The sequence below is a fragment of the Corythoichthys intestinalis genome, chromosome 10 (genome assembly GCF_030265065.1).
Source record: "Corythoichthys intestinalis isolate RoL2023-P3 chromosome 10, ASM3026506v1, whole genome shotgun sequence".
In the NCBI taxonomy this organism is placed as follows: domain Eukaryota; kingdom Metazoa; phylum Chordata; class Actinopteri; order Syngnathiformes; family Syngnathidae; genus Corythoichthys; species Corythoichthys intestinalis.
Window position 1 is genome coordinate 9626420 of NC_080404.1, and position 12646 is coordinate 9639065.

Consider the following 12646-nt stretch of genomic DNA (forward strand, 5'->3'; position numbering starts at 1 on the left):
GCCTTTATGGAAGAGTGGCAAGAAGAAAGCCATTTCTCAAAGATATCCATAAAAAGTCTTGTTTAAAGTTTGCCACAAGCCACCTGGGAGACACACCAAACATGTGGAAGAAGGTGCTCTGGTCAGATGAAACCAAAATTGAACTTTTTGGCCACAATGCAAAACGATATGTTTGGCGTAAAAGCAACACAGCTCATCACCCTGAACACACCATCCCCACTGTCAAACATGGTGGTGGCAGCATCATGGTTTGGGCCTGCTTTTCTTCAGCAGGGACAGGGGAGATGGTTAAAATTGACGAGAAGATGGATGCAGCCAAATACAGGAACATTCTGGAAGAAAACCTGTTGGTATCTGCACAAGACCTGTGACTGGGACGGAGATTTATCTTCCAACAGGACAATGATCCAAAACATAAAGCCAAATCTACAATGGAATGGTTCAAAAATAAACGTATCCAGGTGTTAGAATGGCCAAGTCAAAGTCCAGACCTGAATCCAATCGAGAATCTGTGGAAAGAGCTGAAGACTGCTTTCACAAACACTCTCCATCCAACCTCACTGAGCTCGAGCTGTTTTGCAAGGAAGAATGGGCAAGAATGTCAGTCTCTCGATGTGCAAAACTGATAGAAACATACCCCAAGCGACTTGCAGCTGTAATTGGAGCAAAAGGTGGCGCTACAAAGTATTAACGCAAGGGGGCCGAATAATATTGCACGCCCCACTTTTCAGTTTTTTATTTGTTAAAAAAGTTTAAATTATCCAATCAGTTTTGTTCCACTTCACGATTGTGTCCCACTTGTTGTTGATTCTTGACAAAAAATTAAAATTTTATATCTTTATGTTTGAAGCCTGAAATGTGGCGAAAGGCTGCAAGGTTTAAGGGGGCCGAATACTTTTGCAAGGCACTGTATATGCTTCTTATAAAAAAATTTTAAAAAATCGCAAAAGACATATAAATACGTTTTTGGGACAGTGAAGCATTTAAAAATAGAACGTATTTATACGTTTCCGGGAGCAAATGATTTAATTTGTTTGGTTCAGATGGTCTCAAGCATGTGTGGCAGTGACCAAGTGAGGAGTACAAAGATAAGTGCATAATGCCTACAGTCAAGCATGGTGGTGGGAATGACACCCCCCCCCCCCCCCCCCCACACACACACACACTTCTTAAATCTCTGCAGCACCTTGGGAAGCTATTGAGTTACCTTATTGAGGAGCGTTCGTTTTTACCGCTGGACCGCTGTCATTAATAGCTGCCATTTTCCTTGTTGAATTGCCCAAGATTTGGACCTTATTTCCCTCTGTATTATTGTGCAACCATTGCTGTCATGATTGTATTTTCTCAATATGTGTTCATAGTTTGACGGTGACAAATAAATAAAAGTCAGTTGTAAGAAGAACTATGGTGTGATTGATGTTAAGGGAGGGAAAAATATCTGTCTTAATTTTTAATTTATTTAATAGATGTGACGTATAATACATGTTTTTGAATAGTTATTTATATAGTTATTTTGATTAAGGGTACCTAAAGGGTTCATTCCGACTTGCGGGAAAATTTGGGTTACAGTGTACCACAAAAGTGAGTACACCCCTCACATTTCTGCAAATATTTAAGTATATCTTTTAATGGGACAACACTGACAAAATGACACTTTGACACAATAAAAAAGTAGTCTGTGTGCAGCTTATATAATAGAGTTAATTTATTTCCCCCCCAAATAACTCAAAATATAGCCATTAATATCTACACCCCTGGCAACAAAAGTGAGTACACGGCATGGGAACTACGTACATCCCTAAATGTCCAAATTGAGTACTGCTTGTCATTTTCCCTCCAAAATGTCATGTGACCTGTAACAGGAATGCTGTCAGCATTGCTGCAGAGATTGAAGAAGTGGGGGGGGGGGGGGGTGTCATTCCCACCACCATGCTTGACTGTAGGCATGATGCAATTATCTTTGTACTCCTCACCTGGTCGCCGCCACACATGCTTCAGACTATCGGATCCAAACAAATTAATCTTCGTCTCATCAGACCATAGAACATGGTTCCAGTAATCCATGTGCTTTGTTGACATGTCTTCAGCAAACTGTTTGCGGGCTTTCTTGAGTACCGTCTTCACAAAAGGATTCCTCCTGGCGTGACAGCCATGCACACCAAATTGATGTGGAGTGCGGCGTATGGTCTGAGCACTAACAGGCCGACCCCCCACCTCTTCAATCTCTGAAGCAATGCTGACAGCATTCCTGTTACAGGTCACATGACATTTTGGAGGGAAAATGACAAGCATTACTCAATTTGGACATTTAGGGATGTACGTAGTTCCCATGCTGTACACAGTGAAGTCTGTACACGGAATGAATGGAATTTTATTGTCATCATCATCGGTATCATTGGAACCGAAGAAGAAGACAAAGGCGGACGAGATTAAGCATATGCTTATCAGTTTCCCGTCCCCCATACAACCAAAGATGCACATTCAGGCATGGAACATGCATCAAAACTGTACAATAACGAGTGCTGCAGGAGCTCAGAGTGCGAAATGTGAGGGGTGTACTCACTTTTGTGATACACTGTAATCCGAATTTCGGAATGAACCCTTTAAGTACCCTTACTCAAAATAACTATATAAATAACGATATAAATAACTATTCAAAAACATGTATTATACGTCACATTAATAAAATAAAATAAAAAATAAGACAGATATTTTTCCCTCCCTTAACATCAATCACGCCATAGTTCTTCTTACAACTGACATTTATTTATTTGTCACCGTCAAACTATGAACACACATTGAGAAAATACAATCATAACCGAGCGTACAATAATGCTATTAGGTAAATCAATAAAGACATATTTGCTTACAAAAACATACATCAATAGTTGCAAAATAATACAGAGGGAAATAAGGTCCAAATCTTGGGCTATTAGTGGCACCGGTCCAGCGGTAAAAACGAACGCTGCTCAATAAGGTAGCTGGCTAATAGCTTCCCAAGGTGAAAGCAACGCTCAAAACTAACAGAAACTGGCATGATGTCAAAAGTTCGAGTGTAACAAATGAAAGCGGACCACACATATAGTACAGTGGTACCTCTACTTCCGAACTTAATTGCTTCTGGAAATAGTTTCTTAACTTGAAAATTCTGTAAGTAGAGATGCGTTTTCCACGTAAATGGCCTAATCGGTTCCGAGCAAGGGCGTAGGTTTGGTCTCAATGTTGGTAGGGACAATATAACCTTAATCATAACCTGAATGTACACAATTTGCTGGGGACGAGAAATTAATAAAACTATACAGATTGGGTGAACGGCAATCAGGGCAACATTTCTCTCCAATAAGAACCTAATTAATTGATAGGGTTGATGATTGATGCAAAATAAATCTGTTTTGACCTCTACTAACTTTCTCACTGCAAATATACAGTATAACGTCTTAATCTGTTAATTCTTCTTGAATCTAGTTGAATAATTTTCATCTTGTTTTGAGTTTTGAAGGCTGGTTAACTTATTAATGCGTCAGATTCTTCCATTCACTGTTGGTAAATATTAACATGTGTTCTTATTAAGCCTATACATCTAAAAGTCGGTTATTTTTCACCTAAATCAAGAAAAAAATGCTTTCAGATCATGTTTTGAACAATATCTAATCTTGAATTATTTATTTTTATTTTTTCTTTAACCTGTCTTGTTCAATTGCTTATCACAGAAAATGGAGATCTGAGTGTCCGATTGGTCTAAACAGTTTTAATATATCGCTTGGGAGTATGACATACTGAATATACATATACCAAAGCTGTGCAATACATTATAATTTTATGAGGACACACGTATAAAAAAATAATTCGGTACCAATTTTCTACTGGGTTTTTTCTTGACATGAATGCAAATGAGATGTAAAATAGAAAGATGACTGGAGCCTCTAAAAGGCCACTGTGTATGCCTCCTTCTATGGCTTATTTCAGTATGCAAAGCAGTTTCCTATTAGAATGTAGACCCATTATTGCGTGCCCAAGTCAATTGAGTCAGTACTAATAGCAGAGCGAGACTGTAGATTAAATATAGTTTAAATGCCAAATGACCAACCTGTATTACAAACCATGCAGACACATGAAAAAAATAGGCGAAGCCCTCATTATCAAATCAACTCAAACGTAGAAGAGACAAGATTATGGCATCGTGTGTCTTGCTAGAGCAACCTTGGAGTTTGTCTTGCGATTTAGAGCGGTGCAGATGAAGTCACCCGCTTCCAAGACTTTGGCCAGGTTTACCCCCTAAAAAAAAACAAAAAAACATTCAAATGAAATATTTCACTGCTATTGATGATCATAGACGTCCTATCGTGTGGCTTTTATATTTTTTCTGCTGGGTATGTAAAGGGATTCATTACCAGGAAATTTTGGAAGTGGGACGGTTCGCTGCCAACCCTCCTACTTTAAATGGATTGGACCTCTTGCACTGTAATGTCAGCCAATGAGTTAAACAATGACAATACTAATGAATTCAATGACTAATGGATTCAAAAGAATGATGTGTCTTGCCTGCAGTGTTGTTTTCGTCAACAATGACAATAACGAAAATATTTCGTCAACGAACAATTTTTTTTAATGACAATGACGTCACTATGATGGGCTAAAAACGTGGCTTGGGTTGGTTTTTGTCTGACGACAAGGACAACGAGATGAAAATGTGGCATCGTTTCTGTCATATCTTCACAATGCGGGACATTATTGTACGTGGAGGATGTCAGCTTGCATCTTTACAGTGTTTGTGTCACTCATGTGAGATGTGCTGTGCCTCTCCCTCACTCTCCTCACCGGAGTTTAGGTTGCATCCAGAGCTAGGCTAAACTCCATCTTCTTGTTTGGAAACACTAAGATTTGTTACCTTGGCAAGAGAGAATATGAAATGCTTCTTTAAAGGTCTTTGCTGAGTGATCATCAGACGCTAAATTTAACTCCTATCATTAGTGCAGCATTCGCATTAGCATTAGCTCCAGATTGGCAAGTGTCCTCTTAAAACACTGGCCAGTCATTGGGCTTTTCTGGTCAGTAGGTCTAGAGGAGACTTGTCACAACTGGTATGTGATTGGCCAAGAGTGGCTTCTTCTAAAAACGTCCCATATCATTGGTTCAATTAAATGTAAACAAAGCTTTATGTGTGGTTATGTGACGACATAATTTCCTGGCCGAAATTTTACAACAGTGCTAGCAAACATGCCGAAACCGCGGACAGTTTTTAACATTGAGTAGACGAAAAAGCACATTTTCCTCTCCAAAAACAGTTGAGACTCGTTCCACAGTTTCTGCACGCTTTGCCAGTGTGACCTGCACGTGAGCAGCAGGGGCAGAGCGGCCGTAGAAGGTCATGCGGAGAGCATGAAATATAAAAAAATGAGGCGAGCAGCAGGTGCGTCAATATTGAAAATATTTTTTCAAGAACCCTCATGGCCTTTGGATAACAAAATAACTGTAGCTGGACTTTGTAAAATTGTTCCATTTGTAAAGGGTTTAATTCTTTTGAGCAGTTCAATGGTCGCATTGTTTTTAAAAAAATAATTCTTGATCTTAATAATTTTCTTTGTTACAAATGTTTGTTTTTAATACTGTTGTTATGCCAAAATATGCTACACCGGCAAATGGCGAATTTTACACCCTAAGTATTACCGTGCGCTTTCAGCTTATTTTGTTTAGATCATTGGTTTTTAAACTTGCAAAAGGTACCGAAGCCCACAAGTTTCACATGTACATTCACCGACCCCGTCGGAATTTAATAATGAAGCTTTTTTTCCCCTTCAAATTCAAAACCGATATAGCTAAGCTAGCAAGCAAATGCCTGTTTAAATTTACTAAAAATAAATCTGATGTTTTGCAGTTAATTTTCACATTGAAAAATGAAATTTCATGTTTACATTCTTTTATTTATTTATTTTACTTTTAACCTGTTCTGTTCAGCTGCTTAGACACAGAAAATAGGAATCTGAATGTCCTTGTGGTCTGAACAGCTTTAATGTATCACATGAGAGTTTGTATACTCCCGTTGTGGTTGTTCATCATGTCTACATTCTCTTTTTATGGTCTCATCCTTGCATCACACACTATTTTCATGGCCTAAAATGTGATGCAAATGTTTTTTGTTTTTTTTAGTTATCTGTGCAGCGCACGCAGCCATTAGGTTTGTTTTACTTACTCATACCAGGTGTGAGTCAGCCTTCACTGAACAAACCACTATCTCTTAACATTAGAACGAGGGGTAGGAGTTGAAAGGAATGGGATAAAGCCTGTAAACTGGAAGCAAACCTGTCCAAAACCTAGTCTAAAACGACACTTGGCCTTTAGTCAGAGTATGAAAATAGACCCTACTCACATGACGTCACAACCACGCCCCCGCGCCATATTGTCTGTCAACTCGTCACTGTTGATGCATTACCGCTACGTAAATTCCTCCTATTATGGCGTGTTTTTCTGCTCATTAACATTAGTAATCAAAACGGTGAAGGCGTGTGTGGCGGTCGGTTGCAATAACAGAGAAGATAGACGGAGAGACTTGAAGTTCTACCGGATTCCGAGAGACCCGGAGAAGAGAGCGAGATGGGCTGCTGCAATTCGACGAGAAAACTGGGCTCCAAACGATTACCACAGATTATGTAGTAGTCATTTTATATCTGGTAAGATGCATTTAATATATATTGGGCTGACAACCACAATTAAGATCATTGCTAGGCTAATCGCCGACAACATACACTCAGACGTTGTGAATGAACTACCTGAAAATATATAATTATAAGGGGATAATAAGACAGTTGTCATACAATTAATTTACAATTTCACTATTGAGGTCAAAAGCCAAAAAATTAATTCAACTAGGGACAATCTGGATTAGTGCTATCGCACTTCATATTTATTACATATTATATATGTATGTAGTGAGAGTGCTATCGCTAAACCATATAAACATTAAAAGCCCTAGCTCCATTGACAAATGACATGAAATACATTAGACTTGACAGTGGATGTTAGCAAGAACAAAAGATTTTGAATTAAAAATTTCGTAACTCACCTTCCCGAGCACAAGATAGATTCCTGCCGAATTTTCGTGGACAAGGACCTGTTTCACCCAACCAGCAACGAAGTATTTATAAGCCTCCAAGCTCTTAAAGTTTTTCAAACTTTCGTGAGAATAGGCTGATTTTGTGTGGACAAGATAGTTGTAAATATCAGGGTAGCAGATGTCAGGCAGAGACGGCGGAGACAGCGGGTCGAAAAATCGATTTAGGCATCAAATATGGATCTGGCGAATGGATAAACTGAAGCTTTTCCACATAATGCCTTTCATACAACGCATCCAATGAGTTTACAGCATCAGATAACACCGGGGCTTCCATGAATTGCTCTGTAAATTGCACGACTAATTGAAACCATTGAGAATAGGGCTAAAAAATGACGGACAATATGGCGGCCGGATACAGCGACACGTCATTTTGTGACGTAGGTGAGTAGGGTCTATAGGGCCCTGTGTGTCTTAACCTTCACCGAACCCCAGTAAAGAACCACTGGTTTAGCTGCATACAGGAAGAACACACACAAAAAAGTTTTAAGAATATACTTAAACGTAATAATATCAAATAAGGGTGGTTTAAAAACACTACGTGACTAATGTGGCCTACAGATAAACACTCTGCTTTAAAGCTACCTCAAGAAACCACAATGCTTAAAAGCTATCAGAGGAAAACACACACCAAAACTATATTGAAGCAATGAAAAGGTAAATAAAGACTCGATAAAAATGAAAAAAAAAAAAAAAAAAGTACTTGCTGCTTTTAACTGATGCTGCATGAATGCGCAAGCGCACTGGTCATTGGTAGACCTTTCGCCGGTGTAGGGTATTTTGGCAGAACACCGTTTCAAAATAAGATTTGTTCCGAGACACGTTGCAATTTGAAACCACTGTACAGTAAACTAAATAAATTGTCAAAAAATGTTTTACCTTTAATTGGTATTTTTTTACTATTTAGTTACACAAATATCTATAAACCCCGCAAATTTTTATTATTGATAAAAATACACGGTAATTCTGATTTTTTTTTTTTTTTTTTTTTTTTTTTTTTTTTACAATATGTGGAATGTCCTCCATTTTAACCTTACGGAAGTGGTCACCCTATACAATATGTGCTCATCTGTCTTTGTTGGAAACCTTTGTTTATTTTTGGACAAAAATATTTGAATTTTACAGATGAAAATATTATGAGTAACTGTCGACTAAAACTAGACGTAATTTGTATGAGATTTCGTTGACTAAAACTGGACGAAGATGAACACATTTTGAAATAACTAACATGACTATGACTAATAACTATTTAAGTCCAAAAGAGTAAGGCTAAAACAAAAATTAACAGAGCTGCCAAAAACATAGTTGCTTGCCTGAAATTAATGTTTAATCAATCACCAAAATAATTGACACAAATTTTATTGCACTAATTAGCTGAAATCACTCGAGACTATGATCTACACTTATGTTCAATTTGTATTCTCGTCTCCGTGCAGCACAGCGGTAAGAGAGCCAACATGCTATGAGAAATGATCCAGTTGAGTTTAACTTTAATTAATGAGAAAATTACTCATTTATTTTTGATAATCTACTGTATATACATTTATTCTTATGTTTATATATGCCAGAAATTCATAGTGACAGACGAATTACTATGATCCCAAATAGCAGATGGCACAATCAACCTGTTCTTTCTTTGTTGCCATTCATAAAGCAAAATATAGCTTTTTTAGCATTTTACAAAAAGGCAGCTATTTAACACAGAGAAACTATGTGTATTCCTTTTTTCCCTAATGGAAAATAAATGTCTAAAGACGAGGTGACGTTGACACTACGATATAATCATGATTTGAATATATTTTTACTTGCTCAAATCGAGGCACGTGTTGTTGTTATTGGAGTGTGTACGCTATCATTTTTTAATATCTATTCCTTTGTTATTTGTGAACGTATCGCAGTGATATTTTGTTATCATATTCCAGGGATGGTTTTGCATCAATCATAGAACCTGATTTTTAGATTTTTGCATCAGTGCTGATTAAATAATTGCAGTTTTAATTTTGCCCGAATTTCAGGATTTAACCAGTAGAGGGCATTCGTGCTCTTCATCACAGCCTTCAGCCTGTAGTAGCACATTAGTCCTTGCTTTGTTTTTATTTTTGTCTACTACTGAGTTTACTTTCTTATATACGTATCTGCTGATGTGCATTTTTTGTGTTTATGCATGACTTGTTTTAAGTGTTTAGAAAAAGTAATACTCGGTATGGAGCTTGACTACAGGTGAAAGTTGACAGTATTTGAATGCACAAAGAAGGAATAACACACACAAGTGTAAATGTAGTTACATGTACGGTGGTATGATAAAGTATATGAACCTTTTGGAATTTCTCACATTTCTGCATAAAATCACCATCAAATGTGATCTGATCCTTGTCAAAATCAAACAGATGAAAAAACAGTGTTTGCTTCACCTAAAACCACCCAAACATTTTGAGGTTTTCATATTTTAATGAGGATAGTATGCAAACAATGACAGAAGGAGGAAAAGTAAGTGAACCATCAAATTTAATATTGTGTGTGTTTGGCAGCAATAACTTTAACCAGACGCTTCCTGTAGCTGCAGATCAGTCTGGCACATCGATCAGGACTTCTCTTGGTCCATTCTTCTCTACAAAACTGCTGTAGTTCAGTCAGATTCCTGGGATGTCTGGCATGAATCGCTGTCTTTAGGCCATACCACAGCATCTCAATGGGGTTCAAGTCTGGACTTTGACTTGGCCACTCGAGAACGTGTATTTTTTTCTTCTGAAAGCATTCTGAAGTTGATTTACTTCTGTGTTTTGGATCATTGTCATTCTTCCATTAATGATCGCAAGTTGTCCAGGCCCTAAGGTGGCAAAAACAGCCCCAAATAATGATGCTCCTTCCACCATGCTTCATGGTGTGGATGAGGTGTTGATGTTGGTGAGCTATTCCAATTTTCCTTCACACATGACGTTGTGTGTTACAGCCAAACAATTCAACTTTGGTTTCATCAGTCCACAAAATATTTTGCCAAAACATCTTTGGAGTATGGAGTGTCCTTTTTGCGAACATTAAACAAGCAACATTTTTTTTTTTTTTTCAAGACAGCAGTTGCTTCCTCTGTAGAGTCCTCCAGTGAACACTATTCTTATTATACTATTATCAGTTTTACATATACAGTAATTTATGTGTGAACAGATATATTGGATTGAGCCAGTGAATTCTGTAAGTCTTTAGCAGACACTCTTAGGGTTAATTTTTTTTACCTCTATGAGTATTCTACGCTGAACTCTTGTGGTCATCTTTGGTGGACGGCCACTCTTTGGGAGAGAAGCAACAGTTCCAAACTTTCTCCATTTGTAGACAACCCCTCTGACTTTTTATTGATGAACATCCACACTTTCAGGGATGTTTCTTTTTTATCCTTTCCCAGCTTTATACAAATCATCAAACCTTGATCGCAGGGCTTCAGACAGCTCTTTTGACCGAGCCAAGATGCACATCAGTCATCAAGACATTTCTTACCAGGTGTTTATAGTGGGCAGGGCAACTTTAAACCACTCAACAGTGTTTGGGTACACACCTGACTTAAAATGTTTGGTAAAACTTGGGTTAAAATGCTCTTTAAGTCTCCTTAGTCAGAGGGTTCACTTACTTAATTTTCTCCCTTCTGTTATTGTTTGCATGCTTTCCTCATTAAAATATAAAAACCAATAAATGTCTGGGTGGATTTAGTTCAATCAGACACTGTTTTTACATCTGTGTGATTTTGACAGAGATCAGATCACATTTGATGGTGATTTTATGCAGAAATGTGAGAAATTCCAAAAGGTTCAGATACTTTTTCATAACACAATCATAATAACAATACACAAAAAATGAAATGATTGATAGAACATACTTTATGTTGAAAACAGGTCATTTTCTTGCCATCTACTATAATAAGTATTCAAATTGATTAATCAGCAAAGCCATTCTGCAGTGGGTTATTTTCCACATTAGTTTTTTTAGTTTTTGTTTTTTTTTGTTTTTTGTTTTTTAATGCTGTTACTAATTAAAAAGGGTTGTTTAAAATACAGTATGTCACTCTGCTTTGTACATTTTCAAACGAAAACAGCACACAAAGAAACAATGAGTGACAGTCGTAAAGTGCTGCATCCCACCTGTAGTGAAAAAGGTCCACCAGCAGGGGTAGAGATTGTTAAATAAATAGTTCCTGGGTCAGGGCACCCAATAGTGTGGGCGCAAGAACTTGTGCAAAACCACTGGTGTTATAAAATAAACACTGACAGAAAAGTATGTTTGCAGAGCCATATGTTTATGTAAATGGACTCTGGGAGATTGTGTGAGTTGGGCTGCTGTGCTGGAATTGCGGGCACATAAATTACAGCAGGTCTGTTGGAGTGTGCACACTCACAGTGTGGATGCCCATGCCATGGAGCATGTAGAGAACATCCTCTGTTGAAACATTGCCAGATGAACCCTTAGCATACGGGCAACCTCCCAGACCGGCCACTGCTGAGTCCACCACGCGCACTCCCATCTGCAAGGATACAGTGCAGTACATTTTTTTTTTTTTTTTTACGTTTTTTTTTTAATATAGTTGTACAATCCATTAAATATCTGGTTTTTCCAGCAACTATATCTTCGATGCATTAGAAAAATGTTCTCATATATCAAGGATACAAAACATTGTGTCATCTGTGTAGGTATGCTACTCTGATTTCTAAAGATTTGCTGAAATAAAGGAAATGGCATTGACAGCTGGCACACATTCACTTTCTGTTTTGTTTATTTTTATCAAATCAATAGAATGAATATAAAGCCAGGATATAGTCATCTTTAATTTTGTCTCTGATACATGTACCGTCATATAAAGTATGGCATACACCCACCATTTCTAAATGAGCTTAGTCTACCAGTACAATCAAGCGGTTCCAATATTATCTGACTATGTTTTACTTACAGTGTGTTAGGCTATGCTACAATTTGCCTGTTATCTTACTGAGAAGGCTGTGGGATGGAGGCCGTAAAACTGGAACGGGACTACTTTGTGAGTGTGTGTTCTGATTCTAGGAATTACAAACTGGACAGAGTCCGAGGACCCCAGGGCACGTGAGGGTTCATAGTGGTAAAGCTGCTCCGAAAGATAAGGGACAAGACCATTAAAAGCTGAAAAGATATATACAGTATCTGCTTCCTAGAGGACTATTGCACAATTTGATGAATATCTGGTTTTATAACATTGGTGTCTAGTCTTATATTTGACAAAATTGTATTTGCTCCTTCTTGGTGACCAGGGGGAAAAGTCGTGACGCTGCGTTGCTGAGCAGTGACTGTGCCTTCCAAAGAAATGCCGCTGGATGTCCAGCACAAGGTTTTAAGATATCATGGTGGAATGCAAAGTATTAATTTCTTAATAAAAAGTGGAAAAACACAGATAAGCACTACTTTTACATGCCAAATCCAGTTAATCCAAAAAATTATCTTGATTTCAGAAAATATGACAATAACCACAAGCCGTCATCTCACTCAATAGTAGTTGTGATTGGAGGCTAGTTAACAACTTAACGT

At 37.8% G+C, this 12646-nt stretch overlaps 1 protein-coding gene across 2 annotated transcripts in view; it reads right to left on the reverse strand.

The window, feature by feature from the left end:
- Positions 1 to 2830: 2830 nt before the first annotated feature.
- The window catches only part of hmgcll1 (3-hydroxymethyl-3-methylglutaryl-CoA lyase like 1), a 56993-nt gene continuing 47177 nt past the window's right edge, over positions 2831 to 12646 (reverse strand). For both annotated transcript variants that reach the window (XM_057849196.1, XM_057849195.1), the window contains 2 exons: positions 11490 to 11615; positions 2831 to 4275 (listed from right to left, as the gene is read on the reverse strand). In XM_057849196.1, coding sequence (XP_057705179.1) covers positions 4171 to 4275; positions 11490 to 11615 — 231 coding nt within the window. In that variant the 3' untranslated portion in view covers positions 2831 to 4170. The remainder of the gene's footprint in view (positions 4276 to 11489; positions 11616 to 12646) is intronic.